General features: G+C 37.2%; 1 protein-coding gene across 1 annotated transcript in view; it reads left to right on the top strand.

Moving 5' to 3' along the window:
* DMC1 (DNA meiotic recombinase 1) overlaps positions 1-16,467 on the top strand; it is a 32,686-nt gene extending 16,219 nt beyond the window's left edge. The window contains exons 8-13 of the mRNA XM_052640925.1: positions 723-814; positions 1,201-1,274; positions 1,400-1,514; positions 1,866-1,926; positions 9,473-9,589; positions 16,398-16,467. Coding sequence (XP_052496885.1) covers positions 723-814; positions 1,201-1,274; positions 1,400-1,514; positions 1,866-1,926; positions 9,473-9,589; positions 16,398-16,467 — 529 coding nt within the window. The remainder of the gene's footprint in view (positions 1-722; positions 815-1,200; positions 1,275-1,399; positions 1,515-1,865; positions 1,927-9,472; positions 9,590-16,397) is intronic.
* The last annotated feature ends 1,005 nt before the right edge of the window (positions 16,468-17,472 follow it).

Genomic DNA, 17,472 nt, shown 5'->3' with positions numbered 1-17,472 from the left:
CAGGTACGCCGAATTTGTCCCCTCTATGAATTTACTAATTTCAGAATGCTATTACAACTCCTTTAGAAGAAAGTGGATTTTAAACCCAAAATAAATGAAAAACTATATGATAATTCCTTTCTGTATGCACCCTTAAAGTGACTTTTTTGATCCTTTGGTTCATGTAGTCAAATTTATCATTTATTGGCAACATGTGATTAGTGGTATATTAAACTGTTGCGTGTTGAACAAGTGAGGAACATGAGTGAATTAATTCACTTTGAAGTGACTTGAATTATAATTCAGTGATATTATCTTCATAGAAGAGATCTATTTTTATAGAACTGAGAACAAAAGAGGTTCACAAATCTTAATTTCTAGTTTTTCTCTTATAACTGATTTGCTGCTTACCTCTGAGTCATTTGCCTAATCTCTGTCAATGTCCTCATTTGTAAAATGTAATATAGGCCATAATAACTCACTTCCAAGGTTGTTGTTTAGATTAGATAATTTAATATTAAATTCATTACTGTCTCATTATTTCTATCACTGTTATTACTACCTAATTAAGGCACTTAGGAAAAATAAAGTCTGATATAGATTTTAGGTGATTATTAGCATCCTCAGAATACCTATGCAGGTAGAGCGTTTTGCCTCTCATTTACTTAGAGCATTATTGTTTGTAGTTGTTGTCTAAACTTTTTGGAATTGATTTATTGGATCCTTAATCTGGCATACTCCAGCCGTCCAGATCGCCTTCGGGACATTGCTGATCGCTTCAATGTAGACCATAATGCAGTTCTGGACAATGTACTTTATGCACGTGCATATACTAGTAAGAACCCCATGCAATTGGATGCTTAGGCTGTTTTAAGATTGGCAGCATTGATGTATTATTTGAACGATACTTTATTTTAACATTATTCTTTTCTCTTTCTATTTTACTTTTCTCCAGATTGATTTAGTCAGTCCACAGATTTTATTATCTAAGTCCTTAGACATTGAAATGCTCTCAAATTATTTCTTATTCTTTGTCTTTGAAATGGAGAGTAACATTCTTTTGGATAAGGTATCATTTGGTATGCATGCTACCATATTTAATAAAGTAATAATTAAGAAATCCTTCAGGGGTTCTCTTTTGCTGAGTTTCAAGGACATACATGATCTTAGTCTCCGCTTCTTATAGCTTTTATAACATTTTCCCACTGCATTTCCCATCAGGTGAACATCAGATGGAGCTACTTGATTATGTAGCAGCAAAGTTCCATGAAGAAGCTGGCATTTTTAAGCTACTGGTACAAGCTTTTAAATACTGTTCAATCTGCAGCTATTTAGCATATTACCTTTCTTCTGTTGATTTTAGTTCATATTAGCTTCCATTTCCAAATGCATTATTTATTTTTACATTAATTTTGCACAGATCATTGATTCAATAATGGCACTTTTCCGAGTGGATTTCAGTGGTCGTGGGGAGTTGGCTGAACGGCAGCAAAAACTGGCCCAGATGTTGTCCCGACTCCAAAAAATCTCAGAAGGTAGATGTTTAAAATAAACGGTGATATTAGAATAGCATCTCTGACTATTTGCTGAATAAGCTTTGCAGAGAAGCTCAGAATAATGTCAGGAGACAATCTGTTTTTTAAAAGATAAAATTTCCTTCATGGGGATACAACACTTTTTTAAAACCAGAAATACTGATTCTAAAACAATAAGGTACCTAAATAATATAACAATAACTTTGTGTTAACAGTGAAAAAACAGGAATGTAATCTTGTTTATCAAAGAAATTCATGGCACAGTGTTTCTAAACTCTGAAATCTAAGCAATAAACTTTTAATATTTATATTGCCATTCTCTTAGTTTCTTAATTTTATTTCTTGATGCAGAATATAATGTAGCTGTGTTTGTGACCAATCAAATGACTGCTGACCCAGGAGCAACTATGACGTAAGCCCCAATATTCTGCTTTTGTATTTCACAAAAGTTAATATCAGAAGCGTTAAAGTGGAAAAAAAAAGGGTTTAGAGTGTAGAATAGGAAATAATTCCAAAATTATCAGTCTTGATATGGGCACAAATCTGTCACAAATCATGTTTTACACAGTGCATATTACTTCATAATTGCAAATATCACTTATTTGTTATCCAGATCTATTTGTCTCTAGTTCTTTGTAAAACAAAGCAATATTTTAACTATTTTCAGAGATATTTGGGGTTCTTTTTTGTCTAAGATTAAAAGGATATTGGAGAACAATAAAAAAAATCTTGGAAATAAAAACTTATATATAAGATACATGAATGGTTTCTTACAGGGGGGGGAGGTGACATTTATTATGTGCAGGAAGTGATGTGGAGACTTCTCTCACCAAAAATACATGAATGGTTTTTGTTGCACCGATAAGCTATTAGCCTGAAAACAGAAAAGCAGGCTCTCTACAGGATATACATGGGGTATATTTGTAAGAGATCCTAGGAGAGAAGTCTCCTATTTGAGGAAACAGAATTTCAGTCCATGCTAGTCCATGTTAGAAATATTCATTTTTTGTTGACGTATTGTGCACATAACTTACATATTGATGCCTCTTCTTGAAAGATGGCAGTGAATAGAAAGATAAGGAGAGTGAAAGTAGTCTAGTGAAACAGAGAATTCTAAGAAAGGTTAGTTGCCACCATCAAAACTTTTGAGCAGTATGTATCTGGATAAGCAATCCAAATAACCCTGAATCTATATATTGCTTTTTTAAAGATCTTTTCAATGGCTTTTTATTTATAATAATTTTTAGCCAGAGAAAAGTTGCAAGACTAGCACAATAAATACACAAGTAATATCATTTGCCTAGGTTCATCAGTTGTTAACATATGTGTTTGTGTGTGTGCATGTGTATGTAAAATCTCTATATATACTGCATACATACACAGGCTTATATATGTATGTATATGTTCTGTGAAACCTTTGAGAGTTTTTTTCCCTGAATTATTGAGAATTATTTGCAGACATCATGACACCTCACTTCTTAAATTTCAGCATATCTCTTCTAAGAAGAAGAACATTCCTGTACATAACTACAACATAATTAGCACAGTCAGGGTGCTAATTTAATACTGGTGTACTAGTTGTCTAATATACAGTTATATTCAAGTGTCTCCAGTTGTTCCAATAATAGCCTTTGTAGTTTGAAGGAACATGCATTCCATGTACTTGTCATGTCTCTTTAGTTTCCATTTATCAGAACAGCTCCTCAACCTTTGTTTTTTGTGACATTGATGTTTTTGTCGCACCATGCGGCACACAGGGTCATCAAGTGCATGCTGCCTGCATTGGGAGCATGTGACATTTTTGAAGAGCACAGGCCAATTGTTTCTCAGAATGTCTCTCAATGTGGAGTTTATTTTTTTCTCATTATTTAAAACGTTAAACACATTTGACAGGAAAACTATATAAGTGATGTTATATATCACTTTTCCATATATCATATCAAGAGGCGTCACCCTTTCAGTTTGTCCCATTATTACTGATGTTAAGTTTGATCATGTGATTAAGATGGTGTTCACCAGATTTCTCCATTGTAAAAAACCTTTTCCCCTTGGTAATTAATAAGTAATTTCTGGGGTGATACTTTGAGATTATGTAAGTATCATGTTTTGCACCCATTGATTTTAGCATCTATTGGAGATTCTTTTGTTTTTAATTATTTATTGATTTATTGGCTGCACTGGCTCTTAGTTGAGGCACAGAGGATCTTCCATCTTCACTGGGCGTGTGAGCTCTTAGTTGGAACATATGGGATCTGGTTCCTTAATCAGAGATCAAACCCAGGCTCCCTGAGTTAAGAGCACAGAGTCCTAGCCACTGGACCACCAGAGAAGTCCCTATTGGAGATTCTGTTTAAATCAGTTATTACTGTGATGGCTGCAGTACAAAGTTCTGTTACTTTAAAACTGAGTCAGTATGTCATTTGTTAGCAGATAAATCAATCATTGATATATATAAGAAGATATTTGATATAATATTGTAAATTCTGAACATTGTTCTGAAATGAATGTATCTCTCTTTAGGCATTTTCTGAACTCATCCTAAGATTATTGCTGCATCTTCTGCAGTTTGATATAGCTCTCACTTTTCAGTACCATTTTTATTTTCTACTTAATTACAAGAGATTCCAATGTGAAAAGTTTTAACTACATGAAAGGTTTTAAGCACATGGTTTTTTTTTTGGTTTGGTCATTCTTTTTGGCCTCACCTTGAGGCATGTGGGGTCTTGGCGCCCTAACAAGGGACTGAACCTGAGCCCCCTGCAGTGGATGTGTGGAGTCCTAACCGCTGGACCGCCAGGAAAGTCCAAGCATGTTAAAATGACTGGGGAGAGAGAAATTATTTATTCATTCAATATATATTTATTGAAAATATACTATGTAACAAGATTCTGGGAATTCACTAGTGAACAAACGAGACTATCTGCCTTGCCTCCATTAGGGAAAAACAAAATACATGATGTCCATTTAATTTAAATTTTAAAGTCTTGATATGTCATGCAAAGTCTGTAGTCCTTGAATGGTTAGGGCAATCTCTGTTTTATGTGGTGTCTTTCATACACAGGACATGAAGTACTTCACAAAAAGAATAATTTTAAGCTGAAGAGAAATGGAAGATTTTTAAGGCTCACTTTAAAAAGAGAAAATGACTCATTGGCTCAGAGGGAGGAAGTGGGTTGCATTCAAATAAAACAGTACAAGTTAAAAGAGCAATGTTCTTTCTTCAGGTGTCGGGAGGGAACATTGAAGAGGCCAAAACTGTCGATCTAGAGTTAGAAGGCAAAAGAAGTCTGTGGAAATTAGGTCAGATAGGATTCTTTTTCTTATATTTGTAAAAAGTTTCAAAGAGAATCAAATCATTTTGAATTGACTCCAGTAAGAGAAAAATAAAGAGGTGACAGAAAGAAGATAATTGAAGAGTCAGAGAGCAGAGGAGATTTGTAATGAAGGAAGCTAGGTAAAGAGCCAAAGAAAGTAACAAAGGCTCGTATTTTTGCTTGGTGAATCTGTTTTGAAATAGCATCTCCTCCACCTAGCCAGGTTATACAGAAACAAGTTTCACTGTAATTAGTATATTCTAAAATGTATTAATATTATGACAATATAAATTAAATGCATGTCCTGTAAAGCACATAAATTGCCACAACTAAATTAAAAAAGAAATTTTAAACTAAAGAATTCCAAATGCTATTAGAATACTTTCCATAAAGAAAATATCTTTGTTTCTCAGTATTAAGGAACTCCAAGCTGCAGCTCTCCTGGAGCCTGTCAGAGAAATATCACTGTAATTGGTATGAGTCGCCAAGTACACTGACAATAATTGAGGCTTATATCCCATGCATTATACTACTCAATGGCACATCGTATTAAAAAGGAACAAAATTATAGAGGCGAGGAGCTGCCATATGATACAGCAGAGCAGTAATTCCTAGATAAGGCTCACAGATACAGATTTTAGGACTAGAATGATCCAGTTGATAAAGGCCTGGAAATAGTCAAAGTATCAGCCTGTGAAGCTCCATACCACAGCAAATAATCAGATAAGCAACAAATAAGACCTTGATGTCCCCTACTTCATTTGTGTATTTGTTTCCCTAAAACAAAAAGTCATCTTAGAATGTTTTTAGTCCTGTAAATGTGCAGTTTACTCTTTAAGGATGTCACTTACTGATTCTCCATCATTAGTATAAATTATTGAGGGCAGAAGGAGAAGGGGATGACAGAGGATGAGATGGTTGGATGGCATCACTGACTCAATGAACATGGGTTTGGGTGGACTCCGGGAGTTGGTGATAGACAGAGAAGCCTAGTGTGCTGTGGTTCATGGGGTCACAAGGAGTCGGACACGACTGAGGGACTGAAATGAACTGAACTGAAGAGGCAATATGGTAGAGAAAAAACATTAAGCCAAGATCACTAGCATGCTGACCTTGTGGAACATTTAAATTATTTGAAATTAAGAGCGCTTATATTTCTTGGTTGCTTACCATGTGCCAAATGCTTTCACTTATCATCTCATGTAATTCTCATATCACCCCTTCAAAGCTCGCCTACTGTGCTGTGCTTAGTCCCTCAGTCATGTCCAACTCTTTGCGACCCCGTGGACTGTGGCCCACCAGGCTCCTCTGTCCATGGGGGTTCTCCAGGCAAGAATACTGGAGTGGGTTGCCATGCTGTCCCCCAGGGGATCTTCCCAACCCAGGGATCAAACCCAGGTCGCCCGCACTGCAGACGGAATCTTTACTGTCTGAGCCACCAGGGAAGCCCAAGAATACTGGAGTGGATAGCCTATCCCTTCTCCAAGGGATCTTCCCGACCCAGGAATTGAATCGGGGTCTCCTGCATTATAGGTAGATTCTTTACTAGCTGAGCTACCAAGGAAGCCCTAGCTCACCTCCTAGACTTCCCTTCTCTATGAAGCCAGTCTCAGAATATTGCCACATTTCTCCCCATCTCACCACCCAAAACCCAGAATTCTGTCTTCAAACTTTTTAAAAATGTGTAGATTTTTCTGCATAGTTTGAGAGGAAATAGTGGGTGGGGTTATTTAGCAAAACTTCTTACACATACTGTATTTTTTGAAGCCGTCTTTTTTTTTTTTTTTTGCCAAAATTCCACTCTTTTGGCAGTACTCTTCTCTCTTTATCTTCCTCTAATCTCAAAACATCCTCTTCACTTTTCGACATGTTCACTCAGTCTCTCAATGGACTCCTACAAAATTCCATCTTTAAGCTTGCCCCTTAGCAAGTCAAAAGTACCAGGAGTACCAGTTTTCTCCCACGTTTGCCCTTGCCTGGACCCCTCAAGGTCTCCACTCCAGCCAGTATTTGAGGTAGACACTGTTGTTATTCCTAATTTATAGAGGAAACCGAGGCTTAGAGTGCCTACTTGATTGATCACACAGTTAAAAAGCAGGAGCCAGAATTTAAACCTAGGTATCCCCTGGTGGCTCAGAGGTTAAAGCATCTGCCTGCAATGTGGGAGACCTGGGTTCGATCCCTGGGTCGGGAAGATCCCCTGGAGAAGGAAATGGCAACCCACTCCAGGATTCTTGCCTGGAGAATCCCATGGACGGAGGAGTTTGGTGGGCTATAGCCCATGGGGTTGCCAAGAGTCGGACACAACTGAGTGACTTCACTATTCACTATGTAACTGCAATGCTGATGCTCTTTTAGCCTCACTGTGCTGTTTTTCCTATTTCATCCCAGAAAAATACCACCTGCCCTACCATCACCATCATCTTATGCTCCCTGCACCCTGATTTGAAGTTGAAAGATCAGGAGATTCTTTGTCTTGGCATCAACGATATAACTTGCTGTATCCTGTTCAACCAGAGCAGGATAAATGAAACAATTTTTCTTGGCCTCTCTATTCCTAACATCTACCCCTGTCTCTTCCTTCTTCTCATCATAGTCCCCCATCCCCTGAGAAAGGGAGAAAAGAAGAAAAGATAATATAGAAGAAGGGGAAATAAGAGAACAGGCTAAAGGAAGGATGTGGGTGGCTTTCTGAAGCTGTTTTCACTTGGTCAGAAATAAAAGTAAATTAAAGCCCTCTAAATGAATGTGGAATGGTATTATACCTTCTTGCACTTTACCTCAAGACATGTTTGTAATTGCTAGAACACTCAAGAAGTTCAAATAGGCTTGAAGAAAAATTTCTTGATTTACATGTCACTGAAAGAGTGACTCTTTTAATGGAATCATTTAGTTAAATAATAATAGTTCCCATTTATTGGATGTTTTTTGTGTGCCGAGATTACTGGAAGGGCAAAGCTAATGCTTTGTAAATGATCTGGCGCTGTTCCTGGCATGTAGTAGGCTCCTCATGAGTTGTATGAAATACGTCTTGAATCTTCACAACCGCCCTAAAAAGTAAGAGGCTTTTTTGGTTCCCATTTTACAGTTAAAGAAACAGATTCATAAAGGTAAATAATTAGCCCAAGGTAACATAGATAGTGAGTCAGGATTAGGAAAGCAGATAATAATTTCAGTTACTGGGTTACTGCCTTATCTAAACTATTTCATTTTATTCTTAGAAGTACTGTACCAGTTATGTACAGTTATTATTCTCCATTTAAAATCAAGAAACAGACATTGAGAATGAATAACAAGTTTCCTGAGGTCATATGGCTGGCTGGTAAGCCAAAATTTGAACTCAGGTCTAACTCTAAATCTCTTATGCCACATAGAACATTAAAGCTGTATATGCCAGGGGAAAGGTTAGCATGCTGTCATTTGATAGGCTTTGGAAGGATGTGTCCATCACCCTGTTGAGTTGACCAGAGTTCAGGGCCCTTACCCTTACAGAGGATTGATTTGGTCATCCACTGAGAACAAATCCATTTCTTAGGGGCAGGCTCACATTAATCAAATTTATGAGACTCAGTGAAAGATCAGAGGGCCAGTTTACTGATAAAGAAAAATGTAACTTCATTTGAGGTTCTTATGACCAGGATATTCTCTCTTTGTGGGCAGACCTACAGACCTTGGGTTCTGTAGGCAGAATCCAAATTTTAATCCAAAATTATTTACTAAATATGGAATCCCAGCAAAGGGAAATAATTAGATGAGCTAAAAGAGTGTCTGCCACAGAGTGAGGACTCAATAAATCTTGGTTGTTACCATTATTGTTAATGCCTGTCCACACCAGAGCAGGAAGGAGCTATGAATCTCCTAAACTTACATGAAAATTTTCGTATGTGTACATTTGTGCATTTTTCAGGGGAAGAGTTTATATCTTTTATTAAATTATTAAAGTGTTGGTAACTTACAAGAAAAGTCAAGAGCCATAAATTCCCCATGAAATTCTACACAGAATCCTGAACACTTTGATGGAACAAATAAAATTTGAATTGGTTTGATATTCTCTAGAGCTAAGGCTGTTTACTGTGCTGTGTTGTACTTTGTTTTAAATAAGTATAACCTCTTACATTATGAGTTATTTTTAGGACATTTTCTCCCCATGTTATCTTTCTATTTTGATTTCTTAGCACTTTTGCAGATTGTATCATTTATTTCCCATTTTGTTCATTCAAAATCATCTCTCTTTGGAAATGAGTGTTCATCCCCTAGTAAGTATATCTATCTCTCAAGAGTGTCAGTATTTGTAATAATCTTGTAATCATAATTTATTTTGGAATCCATATGATCATAGTAAGAGCTTATCTTTCCTGTATCCTATTTTAGAATAAACTTTAGACATCAGCAATAAATATATTTCTGAGACTCTTCTCAAATTCAGAACCGTACAACATTGAAGGTTTCCAATGTACAGTTAATGAGCAAGAAAGAGGTTCTCAATCTGCTCTCATTTACATCAGAGCATCATGCAGAAGGGTTGGGTATTTCTTATTTCTTATTTATCCCTTGCCATTCTCCATAGAAAAGTTGCCTTGTAATCGCAGGTATTCTTGTATATAGTTCATATGATGAAACCTGAAAAGTGTTCTGTTAATTCAGTTTTCAAGCAGACCCAAAAAAACCCATTGGGGGACACATTCTGGCGCATGCTTCAACAACAAGAATAAGCTTGCGAAAAGGAAGAGGAGAGCTGAGAATTGCCAAGATTTATGACAGGTAAATATTTTTTTATTCTTAATTAGATTATTGTGCATATGATGTTATATAGAATTACTTCTCCAGAGAGGCTATAATTATTCCAAGGGCAGACCCTACATGCTTGAATTTCCTTCTCACAAAGTATTAAATTCATTGGGGAGTCCCTAATATGTACTAGGTTCTAGGGATTCGGGGATTTTGTTGACAAATAGACTTGGTCCCTGACCTTCCAAATCTTAGTAAAGCTGCTGCTGCTGCTGCTGCTAAGTCGCTTCAGTCGTGTCCGACTCTGTGCGACCCTGTAGACGGCAGCCCACCAGGCTCCCCTGTCCCTGGGATTCTCCAGGCAAGAACACTGGAGTGGGTTGCCATTTCCTTCTCCAATGCACGGAAGTGAAAAGGGAAAGTGAAGTCGCTCGGTCGTGTCCGACTCTTCGCGACCCCATGGACTGCAACCTACCAGGCTCCTCCATCCATGGGATTTTCCAGGCAAGGGTACTGGAGTGGGGTGCCATTGCCTTCTCCACAGTAAAGCTAGGTAATGAAATAATTGATTTCCACTTTAAGTGAGGTAAATGCAGGAAATGTACAGCATGTTATAGGGATGTTCTTCTTTCTGCTAGTTTTCTTTTCAGGTTTCAATTTAAACAGCACTTCCTCAAGGAACATTTCCCTGACCCTTACAGTCTAGGCTAATACTCTATATTACACCTTATATTCTTTCACAGTACTTATTTAATTAATAGTTATAAGCTTAGATTTTGCCAATAGTAAACCTAAAGTGATTTGAATTGAGGAGGCATTGCTCACCCCTTCCTGAGCATTGCTGCTGACCCTTCTCTGTGGACTGCCCCCATTTTTGCCTATCTGTTTTGTTATCTGTGAAGGACTAGCAGGGGAGGGGACCTTTACCCTTCCTGCAACTGATCCTCAGTAGACATACCTTTGACTGGGTCTGGAAAGGCTGAGGTGGAAGGAGCAGCCCTCGGTTCTGAGCGCTTGTTTCAGCCCTGAGGCTGGTGGGCATGGGGGGTGCTGTTGGAGCTGGGCTTCAACACCTAGGATGCTGTCGCCCAGCTGGTAGGGTTGCTGGGCTTCGGGACTCCAGCTCCAGCTCTTGCCCCTCTCTGACCTGAGAGAGCTCCTTGAGCCCCTGAAGCCAATAAACGGAGAGAATAAGAAAACAATCTTTAGAGTGAGAAAGCTAATATTTCGGCCGCTTAGAGATGAACTGCAAAACAAGAGCCTGGCATGGGGCTGGGACTAAAGATTTTTATGGAATTTTTCAAGATTTGCAAGTATGTAGCATGGAAGGAGACTGGTGTTTTTGTTGTTAAAAAAGCAATAACCTGTCATGTCCTATAATGTTTGCATAGTACATCTTAACCCTCTCCTGTCTCTTGCTGCAAAGATGGTGCTGGAATGTTCTGGACAATCCTGTCACCTTCAGCTTCTCCTATGGAGACTGAAGCCATTGGGGTTTTCTGTCCAAATTCAAAAGGAGTCATACATGAGTATGTATGTATATACATATGGGTTGATGTACATATATTTCTGTTGTTGTTCAGTTGCTAAATCATGTACCAGTCTTTGTGACCACATGGACTGTAGCACCCCAGGCTTCTCTCTCTTCCACTATCTCCTGGAGTTTGCTCAAATTCATGTCCATTGAGTCATATTCATGCCCATTGCTAGCTAACCGTCTCATCCTCTGCTGCTGCCTTGTCTTTTTGTCTTCAGTCTTTCCTAGTATCAGGGTCTTTTCCAGTGAGTCAGCTCTTCACATGTATGTACATATGTACGTGCATGTATTATATATTTATATATATATATGTATATCATGGGCTTCCCTGATAACTCAATTGGAAAAGAATCCGCCTGTAATGCAGGAGACCCTGGTTCGATTCCTGGATCGGGTAGATCTGCTGGAGAAGGGAGAGGCTACCTACTCCAGTATTCTTGGGCTTCCCTGGTGGCTCAGCTGGTAAAGAATCCACCTGCAATGTGGGAGACCTGGGTGCGATCCCTGGGTTGGGAAGATCCCTTGGAGAAGGGAAAGGCTACCCACTCCAGTATTCTGGCCTGGAGAATTCCATGGACTGTATAGTCCATGGGGTCCCAAAGAATTGGACACAACTGAGTAACTTTTACTTTCATGTATATAATATATAGACACATGCAAATATATGAATAAACTTTGACAAGGTAATTGATGTACATGGTAAAAAAATCAATAAAATCAAACAGTACAAGAAAACAGTTACAAACTTAGTGGGTTTTTACAGAGAAACGTATTACACTTCAGCTGTTCTCCATTCTGGGGACGGAGCAGTGAACCAAACAAAAAGATAAGACTCTGCCTTCATGAAGCTTACATTCCATTGGTGATGATTTATGTATATCATCCCCGCTAGATAGTAAATACCCTGAGGACAGGGACACTATTCTCTTGCTTACCACTGTATTCTTAGTGGCTCAGACATAACAGAGGCACAATATTTGTGACTGACTGATTAGCCAGTCTTGGGCAACAAGGTAAAGATTTGTAATAACTGTTAACCCTAGGGAGGAAAAAATCAGCCAAAAGAAATCACATGAGCTCTTAATCTGGTTTTAGCTATGAATCATAGTACTTATTATGTATTGTAATTAAAAATATTAAATATTAAATAATCAGTTCCCCTATCTATCTGGGTGGTTTTTTTGTCTTTGGCTGTACTGTGTCTTCATGGCTGCACACGGGCTTTCTCTAGTTGCAGCAAGCAGGGGCTACTCTTATGGTGCTCTGGCTTCTCATTATGGTGGCTTCTCTTGTAGCGGAGCACAGCCTCTAGGGCGCTCGGGCTTCAGGAGTTGCAGTCCATGGGCCCTAGAGCATGGGCTCAGAAGTTGTGGTGCACAGGCTTAGTTGCTCTGTGGCATGAATATCCCCAGACCAGGGATTGAACTCTTGTCCCCTGTATTGGCAGGTGGATTTTTATCCACTGCACCACCAGGGAAGTCCCTCTGTCTGGTTTTTTTTAGACCAGTTCATGTTTCATCACTGGTCCTCATAGAGTATGATACATATGCAAGTGCTATGTTTTGTGGAGCTTCAGCAATCTCTAGAAATTTGTTACAAATGAACTTTGTTGAATTAAGTAGAGAGTAAGATTGTTTCATCTTTTTACTAAAATTTCTTGGTTTATATCTGGGACAGATTGCTGTGCTTAGAACTTTCCCAACTATCTTTCACCCTGAATTGTAATCAGCCAATTACATGTACATCTCCCTCACTACAATGACTGAGTCTGGTTTACTAATGTCCCAAGCACTTAGCATGGTACTTGGCATCTAGTAAGAGCTCAATAACTATTTGTAGAATTAACAAATGAATGAATTCCGTCTACATGTTCAATCATTTGTATATTTAATCAAGTCTTGTAAACTTTTAGGAACAAATAACCCCTACAGTTTTTACGGTCCTAAGAGAACACTAGGGTTCTGCAGATTCAACAAAGGATAATTAAAGTTATCATAGAAGTTCATTATGTCAAATATCCATACATTTGAATAAAAATAGCAAAACCAGATCAGAACTTAAAACGTCAGAATAGTTTTCTGTGCAGCTTGTACTTTCTTCTTTATGATTTCTAAAGATTTCTCACAAAGAATTCTCCTTGACTTTAGAAAAAACATTTTAATAGAGAAGATCATGAAGCTAAAAACAATAGCAATGTTAGCTAACACTTACTGAGTGGGTTCTATGTGCTAGGCCTTGTGCCAAATGGAGATTATTATCTCCATTTACACATGAGGAAGGGCTTCCCTGGTAGCTCAGTGGTAAAGAACCCACCTGCCAATGCAGGAGACACAGGTTTGATCCCTGGGTTGGGAAGGTCCCCTGGAGAAGGAAATGGCAACCCACTCCCAATATTCTTGTCTGTGAAATCCCATGGACAGAGAAGCCTGGCTAGCTACAGTCCATGGGTTCCCAAAAGAGTTGGACACAGGGACTAAACAACAATAACACATGAGAAAACCAACGTCCCAGGTAGTTAGGTTACCATTGTCCCTCTAGAGTCTATTTTAAGCATAGACGCCAGAATGATCCTTTATAACACCAAGTCACGTCATATCTATCCTCTGTTTAAAACCCTCCAATAGCTCCTCATCTTGAGTCAGAATAAAAACCCATCTCCACACTGCTTTACAGAACACTACATGAATGGCCCTATTCTTAATTCATGCTAGAAATGGAATACCCCCATTTCTGCCTCACAGGCCTCTATGAAGTCTTTTATAATCTATGAAACCTTTCCTGAGTAACCTAGCTTGCATAACTTCTTCTTTCCTTAGAGTTCTATAACATATACTGACTTTAAGGAACTTAGCTTACGTTGCATATTTGTTATATCATAGTTCACCTTTTAGGCTTCTTGAGAGTAATGCACACATCCATTCTAAGTCACTTCAGTCATGTCCAACTCTTTGCGACCCCATGGACTGTAGCCTGCCAGGCTCCTCTGTCCTTGGGATTCTCCAGGCAGGAATACTAAGTGGATTACCATTTCCTTCTCCATCTTGAGAGTAAAGGCTGTCTCAATTTTATAAATTCTGTGGGGTCTAGTACTTGCTAAAGTCTGATTTTCAAAGAGTTAAAAAAACATTACTTTCTGTAAATCAACGTAAGATGGACATGTGTTAGAGATTTTCTTCATCTCAATTAACAAAGAAACCACTGATTTAAAGGATAATTTGAGGAACAGAGATTTATGTAGTTGGTCAATTCAATGAAGAAATAAATTTGCTAATAGATTCAAAACTGGTTAATATCCTACCAGGCAATAAGTTATAACGTTTGAAGTTGTCGTTTCTACTGGAGAGAAACCTATTGTTTCTCTACACAGTGAAATTCATTTCCATTGTTATAGACTGGCATCATAAGAATAATTTGCACTGCTGTCGGTTTTCTACAAATAAATCCTACTCCTACAGAGTTGTAAAATAAATTAAAATGTAAAATTTAAAAGAGCATGTAGTGGGGGGTAAAAAAAAATAAAGAGCTTGTAATCATGACTCGTACAAATATAAAATGTCAAAGATCATATTTAACTCAGTAAGTCATGCAGGAACCAGTAAGATTTTATAACTTGATCAAAGGAAAAATCAAATTAACACACAGATGCAGTCATATAAGTAATGCTGAAATGAATTCTAAATTGATAAAAACGGGTCAGCATCCACAGGACAATAATCAGTTGCATTCCTCTTCACATAATTTACATTTCTATGGACAAGAATAATTTGTATTACTCATAGCTTTCTGCAGCTCATGGAGTTGTAAAATAGCTCAAAGACAACGAAAACCATGGAATCCTCATAGATTTGTATAACCTGGAAGGATGTGTTAGGCAACCTATTTTTCCACTGAAGGTACTCAGTAATCTTTTAGTTCATTTCAAAGTCTTTCACGGTTTTTCCCTATATTAGTCGTGGAAAGATGCACACTATTTATTTTATTATTTTTTAAAAATTGTATTGAAGTATAAGTGATTTCCAGTGTACATTAATTTCTGCTGTAAAAGTGATTCTGATATACATATATATGTATTCTTTTTCATATTCATTTCCATCACAGGATATTGAATATAGTTCCCTGTGCTATGAGGAAGAACTTTGTTGTTTATCCATTTTAGATAAAATAGTTTGCGTCTGTTAATACCAAACTCTCAATCATTCCCTTCACCACCCTGCCTTGGCAGCCACAAGTCTGTTCTATCTGTGGGTCTGTTTTGTTTCATATGTTTGTTCATTTGTGTTTTATTTTAGTTTCCACATATAAGTGATATGGTATTTGTCTTTCTTTTTGATTTACTTTGCTTAGTATGATAATCTCTAAATCCACCCATGTTGCTGCAAATGGCATTATTTTATTTTTTTATGTGAGTAATATTCCATTGTGTGTATATATATATATGACATAAACATATATATACACACACATATATACATTCATTTGTCAATAGACATTGGGTTGTTTCCATGTCTAGACTATTGTAAATAATGCTGCTATGAACATATAGGTGCATGTCTCTTTTTGAATTATCGTTTTGTCTGGATATATGCCCGGGATTGGGATTACAGGATCATATGGCAACTCTATTTTTAGTTTTTCAATGAACCTCCAAAAAACAAAGGAACCTCCATACTGTTTTCCATAGTGGCTGTACCAATTTACATTCCCACCAACAATGTAGGAGGGTACTCTTTTCTCCAAATCCCCTCCAGCATTTGTTATTTGTAGACTTTTTAATGATGGACATTTCGACCACTGTGAGGTGGTACCTCAATGTAGTTTTGATTTGCATTTCTTTGATAATTAGCGATGATGAGCATCTTTTCATTTGCCTATTGGCCATCTATATGTCTTCTTTGGAGAAATGTCTGTTTAGGTCTCCTGCCCATTTTTCAGTTGGGTTGTTTTTTTTGTTATTGAGCTGTATGAGGTACATACCATTTAGAATCAGTAAACCCCTAAAGGTCTTCTGCACAATGCCTGATAGTGCACTGTAAGAACACCCAGTTATCCTTGTTGCCTACTTCCAAGTTTAGGGTAATTTTTCTTGACATCCAGAACCTTAGAAGTTATTATATAGAAGTTATTCTATAAATGTTTGTGACAGTTGATAATACTTGTAGATAAATTCTGCAATCCACATTTAGCTGTACCAACTCACATGTCTCAGGAGACTCAGACTAATAGGAATATGATGCCTGTGACATGAATACAGTATTTATAGCAATAGAGCTTTTTATAAACTTCTGTTCCCTTGTATTCTGTTAGCCCTGAGATGCCTGAAAATGAAGCCACCTTCGCAATAACTGCTGGAGGAATTGGGGATGCCAAGGAGTAGGTGGCGAATTGATGCAGATTGCTTCTTAGTGCTTATTAGGAGCTGAAGAAATGGAAAAGCAGTCTTAAATTTCAGATCTTGAAGTAAGAGTTTGGTTTTTTTGATGTGTTACTAATGGAAAGTCAGCAAAAGAGATTTAACTCATATTTATTTTAAAAGTCTCTGATTTATAATAACTATACATTATATGTCAATTCAGGAATATAAATATGTATATGAGTGAATAAACATTTTGAGAATTAGTTAGGGAGGGATTACCTCACTTTAGCTTTCCAAAGTGAGCCACTAAGCAGATGGAAAGTCTAAGAGCTCAGAAATGTCCCCTTCTCCTGCAACTTCCCCATGAACACAGAAGTGAATAAACTTACAAAGGAGGGAGGAATGTTTACGGGACACACACAAAAAAGCTTTTTTATTTATGATATCAAACAGTACATTCACATTTTCAGCAATAGAAATGAAACATTAAATTAAGCTAAATTTTTAAATCATTTGACTTTTAGACAAATTGAAATTATTTTTTTTAAATGTACTTCTGATTGGGAAGATAAAAGCAAAGGTAATTAAGATCTTTACAATTTTAGGTGGTCAATATAGTGTGACTTTTATATTTTAAGTTTTGGGTAGAGAATTCAAATCTTTTTAAAAATACTAAGGGTTAATTGAAATGTAAAATTTTTGTATACTAATTTTATAAATGTGTAAAAATATTGTTTTTTCTAAGTGTTAAAAATAAAATCTGGTTTTCAAAATGTATGTATAATAAAAATATTTATAAACTAAAACAGTAATAATATTTACACTGACAGTCTTTATAGGTCTCAAAAAGGTTTAATTTCTTACGTTGCATCCACTTGTATGAGAATTCAAGTGCTAAAAGTACCATTTCTTACAAAAGGTATTTGATTATCCATTAAATCATTCACTCACCAAGTGAATGTTAAGTCTAAACAATCTACAAAAGAAGTATGGTTCCTGCCCTCAAAAGAATGTATATACTAGTTG

The sequence above is a fragment of the Budorcas taxicolor genome, chromosome 5 (genome assembly GCF_023091745.1).
Source record: "Budorcas taxicolor isolate Tak-1 chromosome 5, Takin1.1, whole genome shotgun sequence".
NCBI classification, from domain to species: Eukaryota; Metazoa; Chordata; class Mammalia; order Artiodactyla; family Bovidae; genus Budorcas; species Budorcas taxicolor.
Note: the sequence above shows the minus strand (reverse complement) of the source record. Positions and strands in the feature narration are given on the sequence as shown.